The sequence below is a fragment of the Ovis aries genome, chromosome 1, assembly GCF_016772045.2.
Source record: "Ovis aries strain OAR_USU_Benz2616 breed Rambouillet chromosome 1, ARS-UI_Ramb_v3.0, whole genome shotgun sequence".
Taxonomy (NCBI): Eukaryota; Metazoa; Chordata; class Mammalia; order Artiodactyla; family Bovidae; genus Ovis; species Ovis aries.
In genome coordinates, this window is record NC_056054.1 from 15177278 (window position 1) to 15192092 (window position 14815).

Sequence of the window (14815 nt, forward strand, 5' to 3'; positions counted from 1 at the left end):
TCTCATTCAGTCCCCTGGACAACTCAGCAAGGCATGTATTATTGTCCTCAAGCTATAAATGAGGAAGCGGGCTCACAGAGGTGAAGCAGCTTGCCTAAGCTGCCCAGGTAGTAAATGACACGGTGTCTCTCTGAAGGTCAGTTTAAAGGTCTTATCTTCTCCAGGCTCAGATGCCTCATCAGTGAAATGAGTACACTGGACCAAAGGGTCTCCAGGGCACCTTTCTGCTCTGACATTTGGCAACTGGAAGATTCACAGAGGCCTTCAGTTAAAAGGGCAGTGGGCAATTCCCCTGCCCCTCCCAGGCCTCTATCCATGCCCTTGCACACTGCAGAGACAAGTGATCCAGAAGCCTCATTGTTGATTGTCCCTCTACAAGGCTGGAGGCCATCCTGGTGTCTGCTATCCCTGCCTGCTGACTGTGGAGTCTGGGTAGGTGGACAGTCCCAGGCATATCACTGACATGTCTGTCAGTGACTCAGGCACTTGCTCTGGCCTTGGAACACTGTTTCTCCAAATTATCTGGGCATGAAGAGACCTTTGGTCTAAAGCTGAATCAGCCAATTCAGCCAGGGATCAGCAGGGCCTGGTTTCCTAAAGCCAGACTCCTAGGGCCCAATATTTCCTCCACTGTCCTAATCTAGTCTCCCAACCTTAATCTCACCCCCCTGGTCCTGTTCTAGCCCAACTCCTAGATTCTTAGATCCCCATCTCCCCGACTCCCTTAGTGTCAGGCACATTCACAGGGGCCGTGCCCACCCAGGGATGCTGATAATAATCTCAAGCCCCCTCCACGTCTGGCATTTCTTTGAGCCAGAAACCACATCGCAGCTTGATTGCTGGAAAAGACCATCCCACATGCTCCTGTGGAGGGCTTTGTAAAAATCTATTTTAAGGCCTGGAAAAATCCCCCCCACCCCCAGCCCCAACTGGGAGTCTCGAGGAGCATTCGCCCCAGATCCTTTGGTGCCCCCACCCCCTCACCACCCCCATCCAGCTGCCTATTTGATGGTTTCTTAGGGAAGTTGTTACTCTGAGCAAAATAAGCAGGAAGAGATTTTAAAACAAAACCAGCTGGTGTCTGGGTTGATGCCACCAAGGGAGGAGGTCCTGGTGGGGAGGGAGGGCTGGCTCCTCTGTGACGTGAGCTCTAGGGCTGACAGTGTGCGACGAGGTGGGTCACCCACCAGTCTGGGGCGTACGTGGGATTCTATAACCAGCTGTTTGAGAAAGTATAATATATTTTTCAGGAGGTAGCTATTAAGGTAGTGTGTGAATGTAGCTTCCTGAGGTATGTGTGCACACACGTGAGATGTGTTTCTGTGACCACGGGCCACTGAGGGTGCGTGTATGTTACTGTGCTTCCACGATCGGGGTCTGTGCATCTGTATACAGAGGACTGTATATCATTTGCATAACTGGTTTTATTGTGACCATGTGTAGTGTTAACGAATGTCCTGTGCTCTCCTGTCAGCAGCGGTAGCTTTTATGAGCAACCGAGTGTGCTAGTCATGTGACTATGCAGGGCACGTGTCTTTGTATGTGTGTGTTTCTCTTGTGGATTGTAACATACGTGTGCAGCTACTTGCACTTAAGAAACTCAGACCTTCCAGGTGTCTGTGAAGTGGCAGTGTCACAGCACGGCGTTAGGAACACGACGGCTTTGTAATGCCTAGCTGCTGATTAGTGGGTGAGTCTGGGTAGAGAGGCACAGAGTATAAAGGTTGGGAGCGTGAGCTCAGAAGCCTGATGCTGGGGTTTGAATCCAGGCTCCACCACCTACTAGCCGTGCAGATTAGGGTGTCTTACTTCCCTTCTCTGTGCTTCAGAACCTGTCTCAGAGAGTTCCATGAAGAGTCAGTGAGTCAGGACAGACGGGACCCAGAACACCACCTGATGTATGGTAGTGCGACATCAGTGTTTGTGGGGGTGGGAGTGTACACCCATGAGGACAGTCCCTGGGCGCCCTGTGACCGCAAAGTGAGGTGCCCCCCCCAGCATGGGGTACCCACAGCCTCACCAGCCTGGGGCAGCTTCCCCCCCACCCCCAGCGTGGGGTGCCCACAGCCTCACCAGCCTGGGGCAGCTGGAGCGTGCCCCCCCCCAGCGTGGGGTGCCCACGGCCTCACCAGCCTGGGGCAGCTGGAGCGTGCCCCCCCCGCCCCCAGCGTGGGGTGCCCACGGCCTCACCAGCCTGGGGCAGCTGGAGCGTGCCCCCCCACCCCCAGCGTGGGGTGCCCACGGCCTCACCAGCCTGGGGCAGCTGGAGCGTGCCCCCCCACCCCCAGCGTGGGGTGCCCACGGCCTCACCAGCCTGGGGCAGCTGGAGCGTGCCCCCCGCCCCCAGCGTGGGGTGCCCACGGCCTCACCAGCCTGGGGCAGCTGGAGCGTGCCCCCCGCCCCCAGCGTGGGGTGCCCACGGCCTCACCAGCCTGGGGCAGCTGGAGCGTGCCCCCCGCCCCCAGCGTGGGGTGCCCACGGCCTCACCAGCCTGGGGCAGCTGGAGCGTGCCCCCCGCCCCCAGCGTGGGGTGCCCACGGCCTCACCAGCCTGGGGCAGCTGGAGCGTGCCCCCCGCCCCCAGCGTGGGGTGCCCACGGCCTCACCAGCCTGGGGCAGCTGGAGCGTGCCCCCCGCCCCCCAGCGTGGGGTGCCCACGGCCTCACCAGCCTGGGGCAGCTGGAGCGTGCCCCCCCCCCCCCAGCGTGGGGTGCCCACGGCCTCACCAGCCTGGGGCAGCTGGAGCGTGCCCCCCCGCCCCCAGCGTGGGGTGCCCACGGCCTCACCAGCCTGGGGCAGCTGGAGCGTGCCCCCCCACCCCCAGCGTGGGGTGCCCACGGCCTCACCAGCCTGGGGCAGCTGGAGCGTGCCCCCCCACCCCCAGCGTGGGGTGCCCACGGCCTCACCAGCCTGGGGCAGCTGGAGCGTGCCCCCCCGCCCCCAGCGTGGGGTGCCCACGGCCTCACCAGCCTGGGGCAGCTGGAGCGTGCCCTTGCTCCACTGGGTCAGGCCCACGATGGCCACCATCTTGGCCCCGAGGCTGCTGCGTCGCTTCTTGGCAGTGCTGGTCCCGGTGCCGTCCCCAGCCTGCTGGGACCCACAGATTTCCCCACTGATGCTGGAGCTCCGCACCACATTCCTGGAGGCCGCAGCCGAGGCCGGACCTGACTCCCCGTTAAACATGGTCCACGGGGCAGCAGGACCTCAGGCAACCCTGTCGGGGAGGGAGATGGAGAAAGGGGTCAGGCATCAGACCCCAGGCCACGCGACCTCGGCCCCAGCCCTTCCCAGCTGTGTGACCTTGGGCAAGGCACTCAGCCTCTCTGAGGCTGCGCGGGTTAAATGAACAAGTCCGTGTAAAGGGTGTGCACAGAATCTGGCTCCATCAATGGGCTTGTTCCTGTCAGCATGTGGCTGCCCCGGCAAGCGACCTGGTTTGGCAGGGAAGGTGGAGGCTGTGCAGTCATGCGACCCACTCTTGAATTCCAAGGGCCTCTACATACTAGCTGTGTGACCTCGTGACCAGACATCTTGGGGTTTCAGTGAGCACCTCAGCAAAATGAGAAACGGAAGCGCTTACCTCATAGGATTGTTGGAAGGATTAAATTAGCGCAGATGAAAGTGCCTGGAACTGTGTCAGGCAAAGCATAAATATTCAGCAGGCGTGACTGTTGTTTTCACAGCCAGTAATGAGAGCAGAGAGAACAAATGTGGCTTTAGCCAGGCAGACTGCCGAAGGGGTCCTCCTGCTTGAAGGGAGTGGGACAGAAAAGCATTAAAAAGCAGGAAAAATCATCCTTAATTGCATGACTGGGAGGCAGCCACGACAGGCATTTTAACCTATTTCCTCCCAGTCTCTTTTCTACACATTTTAAAAAATAACAACTCATCCTGCCAATACAATTTTCTATCCTGCTATTTTTCACTTAATGTTATATCATAAGACCTTCCCAATGTCATTAACACTTAGTAGAAATGTTTAAATGCCACCATAATTTTCCATTGTATGGAGGCAGTATAATTAAATACTTCAATAGAGTTACTGCTTAGATCAAGCCCAACTTTCTCATCTCTCTCCCTTTCCCTTTCTCTCCTGTCTTTTAAACAGCACTGCAATAAGGATCTTTGTACACTGATTTCTATCTGCTTATTTCCTTAGGATCAGCTCCGGGAAATGAAGTGACTAGGCTATTGAATGTGAATGCCACTGGTAGCTTCTCCCTTCCTGCTTCCTGGCAGCGTACTGGTTTTATCCATCCCATCCTTTGTTTCAGAGGCAGATCTTGATCTGTTTAAAACAATCAGTGAGTGGCATTCACCTTGGTTTCTCTTACTGGTCCAAGGGTGGGCATATGACTAAGTTGGTTCAATTCGACTTAAGGGGAAGATTTGGATTCCAGGCTTACAAGAGCGGTAGGTGCTTCTCCTTCTGTGTGTCTCTCTTTTCCCTTCCTCAAGACCTCTCCCTGAGAGACAGCCCAGCCTAGGAAGAAGCCAGTGCTGCTGAGGGTGGCACAGTGCAGAGATGCCAGCCCGGAACCCGGCTTCTCTGGCTTTCCAGTTATGTGAGATGTTGTGCTTTCCATTGCTTAAGCCAGCTTGAATCGGGGTTCTCTGTTACATCCAGAAGCATCCTGACACTGACAGCATAAACATATTTCTGATTCTCGGAATACAGGGCCAAATTCCTTTCCAAAGTTGACAAATTTACTCTCGAATGCTGCATTCAACACATATTCAAAGGGAATGTAGCCAGCAATTCATAGTAACTGGGTTTCCCTGATGGCTCAGTGGTAAAGAATCCACCTGCCAAGCAGAGGAGGCAGGTTTGGTCCCTGTGTTGGGAAAAATCCCCTGGAGAAGGAAATGGCAACTCACTCCAGTATTCTTATCTGGAGAATTCCATGGACAGACGAGCCTGGTGGGCTACAGTCCATGGGGTCGCAAAAGAGTCAGACACAACTTAGCAACGAAACAACCACCACCAGGACATCCTGATGTTCTCTTTGGGCTCTTCCCTGGTGGCTCAGATGGTAAAGCGTCTGCCTACAATGTGGGAGACCTGGGTTCGATCCCTGGGTTGGGAAGATCTCCTGGAGAAGGAAATGGCAACCCACTCCAGTACTCTTGCCTCGAATATTCCATGGACAGAGGAGCCTGGTAGGCTACAGTCCATGAGGTTGCAAAGAGTCGGATACAACTGAGTGACATGGGAGCCAGCATGAGGAACTCCGCCCATGGCAAAGGTCATGAGGAAGGAGGCTTTGGCATACGCAAAGGCGGGATCGAGCCTCGGGAAACCCCTGTTCCCAAGCATCTACCCCCAAAACCAGAGTCTGCCTACTTTACTGTTTTGTGCTCTCACCTACACCTCTGACTTTACGGGGGACTCTCCTCCATCACCTCTCTTGGAGAAGGAGTTAACCTACAGCTCCAGTTAATAAAAATTCCTGGGCATGACAAGAGTGTTTCAACTTACGAACTCCTCTGAAGGTTATCTAGCCTGTCTGTACAGGTTTGTCCGGCCACATGTGATTGTTTACAGCCTCCCAACTGTGAGAGGCATGAGATGTTTTAGACTTACTAAAGGCAGATTGTTTTAGGAAGTTAGAAATTATCAGTATAGTGGGTTGATTAGGAATTATACTGGTGAAGGGTTTTTCATTTGTTGGGCCAATATTTGCTGCTAAATCTCCATATTCCCTGCCCTTATAATGAATATGACTAGCATACAGAAGAAATAAGTATTAACCTTTAAGATTAATCATGTTAACCTTAGGCTAAGTAAATTCCTTTCTTAGTTGTAACCCACTATGCCCTCACCCTATAGGAATGCAACTTTATCTGGTACCTTCGGAGGGCGGTACCTGGTTTAAGAAAAATCACCCCTAAAAAATAAGTTTCTGGTTGACTGACCGTTATCCGAAAGGGCCATAAAATGTCAGCAGGCCTCATGGCCAGAAGATGATGTAAAACCCCTAAGACCTTTATGTATACTTTTATATGAAGCACCTGATTTTGATAAAGGTCAGGACTGCTGACCCCTGCGTGATTTTAAAATTTCCATTTGTCTCTATGTGTAACAAAAGGTATATAAGCAAACCTAAAAATAAAGAAATAGGATCAGTTTCTGGAAAGACTGATTCCCCCGTGTCGTTCTTTCCTGTTCTTCGTTTCTCTGTCTGAATTCCCATCTGGAGCATGGGTGCTCGCCAAGCCTGCTTTGCCCTGGCTTTTAAGTTCCATGCAAGACGGAGCCCAAGGCAGGGCACCCTCCGATATTCAAGTGGGCGCTGGTGGCCTACGTAGGTGGTTCAAGCTTCTTGTCTTGAAGCTTTATTGGTATCCCACGTAAACCAAGTTATTCAGCCTCTTTTTCTCCACTAATTTTCCTACTACACGATTTCTTTCTAATCTCCCTCTATATCTTTAATTAAGCAATTAATTCCTAGGATGCTGACTCCGTCCCCACTTCGAATTACCCTGGATCCACCAGGGCTGGACCCCGGCAAGTAACTATATATTGGAGTGGGTTGCCATTCCCTTCTCCAGGGGATCTTCCTACCCCAGGGATTGAACCTGGGTCTCCTGCACTTCGCACAGATTCTTTGCAGTCTTAACTACCAGAGAAGCCCAAATGGAGTATTACTTTTCAAAATTGTCAATTATTATATTGCACACCTATAACGTATAATACTGTACATTGACTATACCTAAATTTTAAAAACTATCCCCCCCCCCAAAAGTCAGTTATCCCTAAATTGACCTATAGTTTCAGTGCGATCCCAGTCAATATTCTAACAGGGCTTCTTGTAGAAATTGGCGAGACAATGTCCTAAAATAACCAAAGCAATGAAAAAATTGTTATCTATTCATTTTTTCACGTGGAACCATAAAGGCCTACAGCACTATGTTAGATCCCGGGACAGAACATAGTGATTTTGTGGTTCGATTACATTACAAAATGGTCACCACAAGTGACCCCAAGTTTGACCTATTACTCATATTCATGCTAAGGGTCATCATTTTATTTAATAATATACTTTAGAAAAATATCTTTTCTCGGAGAATAAAATTAAGAAAAAAGTAAGCCCCTAAAACTCCTGGGCCTACGCTGAGTGCCAGCGATGCAGTAATGAGCCGGGCCAAATGCATCTTGCCCTGCCAGAGCCTCCGGTTCGGGGGAGAAGACAGACAGTGAGCAACTAGTTATGCAGCTCCGCGTTTAGCAGCAGCTCTGATGAGAGCTAGGAAAGAGCACAGGGGCACTGGGAACTACTCAGGGAGCAGGGCTGCAGGCGCCCAGGGTTCTGTTTAGTGCGGACGTGGGATCTCCTGCTGTCGACCTCAAAGTCGAGGCCTGGGTAGAGTTCAGAAGGGACAGCTGCAGGTGGACTCTGCACCTGGCCCTTCCCAGTTTGGTCCTGGCCCCCAGCACTCTCCCCAGGGCGGTGTCCCACTCCCAGGGCCTGTCATCCCGAGGGAATCTGACTTTTCAAAAGGACATAGAAAGGGGAGGGGAAACGGGGGTGGGAAGGGAAGGCATCACTCCGGGCGGACAGCAAGACAGGTCCAGACAGCTGAGCATGGCTGCCTGCGCTCCTGGTCAGCAGGCTCCTGTCGGCCTGGAGAATGAGGGCCGACAGTAGGGATGAGTCAGAGCCGCGTCTTGCCTTCTCTGTGGCTGTCTGGCCTGCACTCACTGGCCCTGTGAAGGCTGCAGAGTCTCGGATTGTATTTCTCCATCCATCCCCCATCAACCTTGCAGCTAATGGAAAGTCCTCCTGGACTTGGGTCTGTGATGGCCTCTTTAGTTTCCGATTCTAGTGCCAGTGTGTGTGTTTGTTTGGTATCTGCATGGTCTGGTGGACAGTGGGGAAGGGCTTATCTGATACTTTGAATTGGCTACAGCATAAACCTAATCTACTCCTTAGGGTATTTCTGTTACACGTGCAGTTATCTCCATGTCACAGATGAGAAAAATGAGTCTCAGAGAACTGAAGGCTTCGCCCATCCAACTCAGCTAAGAAGTAGCCAGGCCTGGACTCCTGTTCTGGGGCTCTTGTTCTCACAAAGAGACAGATACGCTCAGCAGCCCCTGCCCTTTCGCCCCAGAGCTCATCCAAAGAGGGGAGCCCAGCCCTCCTGCACAGGTTTGTCCTGGATCTCCAGGCTGAGAAAACCACAGGCAAAGTGTCTGTGATCCTAAAACCTGCTCTGGCCCAGGTTCCCAGGTTGGCAATGAGCATCTGAGGGGCAGCAGAGACACCACACAGACCACAGCTGGAGAAGCAAGTGCTTCCTGGGTGCCACAGGGGAAGAGAAGGAAAGAGGGTAAGGGACAAAATTCTTGACCCTGCCAACCCAGGGGCTCATGTTTCCTTATGAATAATGAATGGAACCGACAAGCAGATGGTTTGACATCCAGAACTCTGCACCATCCACAGCTGCATTCTCATTTTTAACTGCCCAGGAGAGCTGTTGAATGTTTAGGGGGGCCCAGGGTCTCAGGGCCTGACCTCTGGTCCCAAGTCCAGAGCAGGGCAGCTGGGGAGAGTTCAGAATCAGGAGGCTGGATGATAATGTATATACAGATTCTTTGTGTGACCTTCTCTGGGCCTGGGTCCCTCATCTGTGTGTAAACCAAAAGGGTCAGATAAAGTCTGACTCTTGAGTCCTTTCTACACACAAGGCAGCAGCAGGCTCAGAATCAGAGCTCCGGTTGCTTCTTGGGCAGCCAGTCTAGCTCAAGATGGACAAAATGCAGAGCCAGTCAGAGCCAACCACCTGGCCTCTACGAGGAAGGCAGTGCTGCTCGCAGCAGCCCCCAAGTCATCAGAGCACAGGGGTGGGAACAGCAACCCCAAGTCATCAGAGCACAGGGGTGGGAACAGCAACCCCAAGTCATCAGAGCACAGGGGTGGGAACAGGGCAGCAGGTGGAGATGGGAGCAGAGTGGAGAGGGGCTGACACACAGCATTTCACATATTGGTGGTCTGCAAGGAGATCCAACCAGTCCATTCTGAAGGAGATCAGCCCTGGGATTTCTTTGGAAGGAATGATGCTAAAACTGAAACTCCAGTACATTGGCCGCCTCATGCGAAGAGCTGACTCATTGGAAAAGACTGATGCTGGGAGGGATTGGGGGCAGGAGGAGAAGGGGACGACAGAGGATGAGATGGCTGGATGGCATCACTGACTCGATGGACGTGAATCTGAGTGAACTCCGGGAGTTGGTGATGGACAGGGAGGCCTGGCGTGCTGCAAATTCATGGGGTTGCAAAGAGTCAGACACGACTGAGCGACTGAACTGAACTGAAGAGATGGCTAGACGAATGTCTGCAAAAGTCACTGCAACAATGCCGTGCCTCTGAGCAGGACTGTCCCTTTTCCAACCCAGGCCATGGCTCCTGATGGAAGGAAACCCTCCCATGATCTTGCCAGGTCATGGAAGAATCACTCTTAAGCTCTCCCTGCTGAAGCTTTTGTGGTGACAGCTTGGACATCCCCTCCAGGGGTCCCTTCCCACTGTCCCCCGTACCTGCCAAGCTCCATGCCAGCAGATACCTTCCAAGCTCCCCAAGGAAGGAGTGTTTTCTTTCCAGTCTTCAATTGACCTCTGCTCTGCGGTCTCAGTACCCTAAAGGCTCCCCACACCCTCCTCTGAATCCTGACAAAAGCAGGACTCAAATTTCTGCCAGGCCACCCTGGGCCCCTTGCTCCTTTTGACCATGTGTCTAACCAAGTAATAAACCTTCTCTGAGCATCAGTGAAAGTGAAAGAAGAAAGTGTTAGTCTCTCAGTCATGTCCGACTCTTTGCAACCCCATGGACTGTAGCCCACCAGGCTGCCCTGTCCATGGAATTCTCTAGGCAAGAATACTAGAGTGGGAAGACATTTCCTTTTCCAGGGGATCTTCCTGACCCAGGGATCAAACCCAGATCTCCCACATTGCAGGCAGATTCTTTACCATTTGAGCCACCAGGGAAGCCTGTGAGTGTCAGTAAGGCTACCCAAAAGCCCAAGATGAAACTACCTACTCACTCTTTCAACAGAAAAACCAAGGAATCTGTCACAGAGTGGTGGACTGTTAGTCTGGAAGGAATGGCAAGTTACTAAGGCTCTTACCACCCCTCCCTAGACATCACTAATCCATCTCTCCTTCTCACTGGGGCCATAGTTAACTTCAGAATTCTTCTTAACACAGTGCTGCATCGCCAACTGATGAGAACCAGCTCATGAGGTCAAACTGATTTGCCTCCCTATTCCAACCCAAGTCTTTCATTTTGCAGAAGAGGAAATAAAGGCTCAGAATGGGAAGGAGACACACCCAGGGTCACGGAGAAAGCTGTCAACAAAACCAGAGCTCTAACCCAAGACTCCTAACTCCCAGGTCCTGTATCACCTGTCAGGTGTTTCCTCCTCCCCTCTCACCTTAAAGAAAACCCCAACTCACCGAACTGATGGATCCGAGTGTAGTTTTCCCATCACAGGGGGGCGTGCCCCTCCCAAAAGCACACCCCTAGGGCATTTACACAAGTCCTCTGTTAACTTCTGCGACACCACTTTTCCAGAAAGGAGGTGAAGACAGTCAAAGTAGCTTCCAGGAGGAGGTGATGTGATGAGAGTCTGGAAGAAAAAAGGAGAGCTTAGAGGAAGGGCTGGAGAGGACAGCTGTCCTCCAGGGCTTCCAGTAGCCTGTGGGGTAAAAGAGATAGACTTTGGAGATAGTTGTGTGCACTCATTCAAACTCTTTGATGCTATTTCCTCCTTTAAAACTGTCCAAACTCCTGGGTCCCCTGGCCTGCCTTTTAGGGACCTCAATGGTAAACTGCTGGTGCTAATGGCAAGGGACTCCTCCAGGTCCAAATGCTAACGAGTTCTAGATACTACTCTCCCTCTGTCTTCCCCCTGACTGATGGGTCTGTGTCCCTCCCCAGACGCTCTGTGACACAACCAGCAGTCAGGAGTGTGTGTACTGGGGAGAGGGTGTTGGAGGGCAAGGACTCGACTCCCAGCTCCAGCTCCAGCTCCTGACCCCAGTATATGACCCTGAGCAGGTCATTCAGCTTCTCTGAACCTCCATCTCCTCTTCTATAAAGTGAAGTTTACTGGCCACCTGGACCCAGTCCAGCTCTCTGGGCTGGAATGGAGACGAGATGAGTTAGTGAGCAAGAAAGTACAGTGATTTTCTTTTTTAAAGCAAAGTTCTTATACATATATTTATTTATCTATTTATTGGCTGTGCTGGGTCTCAGGTGCTGCACAGGCTTTTCTCTAGTTGGAGCAAGCAGGGGCTATCTCCCATGGTGGTGGCTCTAGGGTGCTCGGGCTTCAGCAATTGTGGTTCCCAGGCTCTGGAGCACAGGCTCAATAGTTGTGGTACAGGGGCTCAGCAGGTCGGTGGCATGTGAGATCTTCCCAGACCAGGGATGGAACCCATGTCTCCCGTGTTGGCAGGTGGGTACCACTGAGCTACCAGAGAAGTCTCAGCACAGTGTTTAAATGCACAGGCTTTGCCTGGTGGTCCAGTGGTTAAGACTCTGTGCTTCCACTGTGGGGGTAAGTGGATTCAATCCCTGGTCAGAGAGCTAAGATTCCCACATGCTGCAATGCTGTGCAGCCAAAAAAAAAAAAAAAAAAGAGCACAGGCTTTGGAGGCAGACTTAGTTCAAAACCTAGATCTGTCACTTACAAGCTGTATGACGCAGGGCAATTTCCCTGAGCCTACAGTTCCTCATCTCTGAAGTGCCAATAATAATGCCTGCTTTAGGATTCTTAGATGAAATATAAGTATTGCTAAAATAAGGATTGGTACATGCTACATGCTCAGTCGGGCCATCATATGATTACTTTGCATAATGTACCTTTGTAAACAGTAAAGGACTCCATGGGTGTTGGTGCTTATTAGTCTGGATTGCACACCAGGTACAACCACTTCATGGGAAGGCTCCGAGACCAACAGGATCACCTCCCGCTGCAACCCTGGGTGCTTCCACCCAGAGTCTAGCATAAATGTGAGACCTGGGTCCCTGCACTTCTCAGTTGAGGTGGGAGCTAGCACGTGATGCTGTGATCTCCCCTGCCAGCATCCCAGCTCCTGGCCCCCCAACAGATGCTGGATGCTAGGTTTAACGCCCCTGCCTCAACCTTGATCCAGCACTAGGGCTTGCCCACCACACCACTCAGGCCTATCTGTGCCCATGTCAGAAGCCAGACTTAACCTCAGAATCCCTCTTAACACAGTACAGCCTTACCAACTAATGAGAACCAGTTCATGACGTAAAACTGATTTTTTTAAACCTGTATCTGCAGAAGGGGGGTCCCTCATTTCTAGCCTTCACTTTCCCTGACCAGGGTGAGAAAGGTGGGCGGCAGAGCTGGTGCATGGTTGGGGAGGGTGAGCTGGGCCCAGGAAGGACACCAGCCTGAGAGGGGAGCACTCTGCCAGCTCCTCTCCTGATTACATGACTTTTATCTGCTCCAAACCAGGTCTGCACACACACTACACATAACAGGAAGAGATACAGGGCACAAAATTTCAAATGTGTGACTACACATCATACAGACCCATGTAAGTCATATTCATTTAAAGACACAATCATCTGTGTACACAGACAGGCACACACACACACACCTAAGATACTCATCCACGCCAGAGCACACAGAAGCAGCCACACTGACAGCCACTGGCAGACACACACACACACACACACACCCTTCCCCTGGCTCCTGCCCAGCTCAGAGAGGCAGGATGAACCTCTTCCCTTCAGTGGGCAGGGAAGTAGGAAGTGTCCTACCTGGGTCTATGGGTTCCCTTGGCCAGGCATGCACACTAGCCCTGAGCAGGCGCTTGTGTGAGCCTGTACACACACACACACACACACACACACACACACACACACATTCATACACACTCTGGCCCCCAGTCTCACCCTCCTGGCCCCCATCCCCACAGGCCGGACAAAGGATCTCATCATAAGGTTTGTGGCAAGGAGATGAGAAGGCTGGCAGGGAGCAGCTGCTGTCACCATGGCTACGGAGCTGACCCACTTCTCCTCCACCCAGCCTGGCCCACCTAGCCCAGACAAGGAGGGACAAGCAGCTTTGGGCCAGGGGCCCTCTCCCCTCACATGCAGTAAAGGCGTGGCCTCTGAGGGTGTGGTAAAGGAGGAGTTGAGTCTGCATCCTGATACAAAGGCCACAGCAAGACACTGCCTGGGGAGAGCAGGATGCTAAGCACCTGGCCCCTGCAAAACTCAGATCTCCCCCAGCCTCGGGCTTCTGGCCTCTGGGGCCCATATGGTTCACGCACTTGCTCTGGACCCATTCTCAGACACAGTCCTCACAGCAGGGCAGGGGGTTGGGTGTCTGGACCCAACCTGTGTCCTCCAGACTCCAAAGACCCCACGGTGAGACAGACCGAGAGCTGAGCAAGCCGGGTCTCCTGTTCAGGACAAGGTTCCTGAGGGTAAGGCTGGGCTTCCCTACTTGGGCTGAGCTGCTAGGGGCACAGCCAGGCCTCCCTTCCTCAGACGGGGCTGCCTTGTGTCTTCTCTCAGCCAGGGGGCTCCTGAGGACGTGGCCACACATCTGCCCTTAGAACTGGGTTCACAGAGGAACAACTCAGCTCCAGACAGCTTAGTCTTGTGCGGAGACGGCTCACAAGGTAGGGTGAATCACTCCTGCATGACAGCCTCCCGCGGTTCCATTTCCTTCAGGAGAAAGTGAAAACCCCTCACAAGGCCGACAAGAGAAGCGACCCAGGTCATCTTTGACTCCTGCCCTTCCTCAGTATTCCAGCCACACTGGCATTCTTTTTATTCCTCAAAAGTACCACTTTGCCTCCTGTCAGCCTGGAATGCTCTTCTCCAGCCTGTCCTCACCCTCGTGTTCTGACGACCTGGCGTCGGTCCATCACCTTTGCTGGCTCAGCCCCACTTCTAACCCTAACCTTTGCCGGCTAAGCCCCACTCAGCGCTCAGCCCCACTCAGTGCTCAGCCCCTCACTGGAAGTCACATCCTGGGAGAGTCTTTCCAGACAAGGTTACACCCCTTGTCGTGCTCCCGCAGACCCTATACTGTCTTTGCCTATTATGGGTTGAATTCTGTCCCCCGACCCTCTAAAAAAAGATAAGTTTAAAGCCCTAACCCCTGGTACCTCAGACCTTGTTAGAAATAGAGTCGCTGCAGATGGCAGATGTGGTTAGCCAAACTGAGGTCATCCTGAAGGAGGGTGGGTCCCTAATCCAGAAGGACTTATAAGACTATGGCTATGGGAAGACAGAGATAGACCACAGAAAGAACCCATGCAATGATGAAGGCAGAGACTAGGCTGATAGAGCAACAAGCCAAGGACTACCAAGCATTGCCAGCTGTCACCAGAAGCCAGGAGGGCGCCACGGGACAGCCTCGCTCGGAAGGAACCGACCCTGCTGACGCCTTGATTTTAGATTTCCAGCCCCCAGAACTGTGACACAATAAATTTCTGTTGTTTTAGGCCACCTGCTCTGTGGTACTTTGTTACAGCTGGTCCTAGGAAATGAATACATTGCTTGTCTTATCTTGATCAGTGCCTGCCTCCCACACCATGCCTGCCACCTGCATCCCCCACCCCAGCTGTGTGTTGCTTAGAAAGAGAAACCATGCCATCTTCTGCATCCAGAATCCCCCAGTGCCTGGCACACAGTAGGACTCTGTAAATATTTGTTGAATGAATGCACGGTGACCTAAAATAAGCATTAACATAAAAAATGGTATTTATAGCTGGATAGTAGAATTGTGAGTCATTTTTATTTTCTTCATGTGACATATTG

The 14815-nt window shown here is 52.4% G+C and overlaps 1 protein-coding gene across 3 annotated transcripts in view; it reads right to left on the reverse strand.

Moving 5' to 3' along the window:
• Positions 1-14815, reverse strand: part of RIMS3 (regulating synaptic membrane exocytosis 3) — a 45733-nt gene that overhangs the window by 18106 nt on the left and 12812 nt on the right. Inside the window, exons 2-4 of one of the 3 annotated variants that reach the window (XM_012106870.5) lie at positions 10456-10628; positions 3580-3745; positions 2966-3213 (exon numbers count right to left, since the gene is read on the reverse strand). In XM_012106870.5, coding sequence (XP_011962260.2) covers positions 2966-3182 — 217 coding nt within the window. In that variant the 5' untranslated portion in view covers positions 3183-3213; positions 3580-3745; positions 10456-10628. Of the gene's footprint in view, positions 1-2965; positions 3214-3579; positions 3749-10455; positions 10629-14815 lie in introns of all 3 variants that reach the window. The other 2 variants (XM_012106921.5, XM_042246320.2) reach the window with 2 other exon arrangements.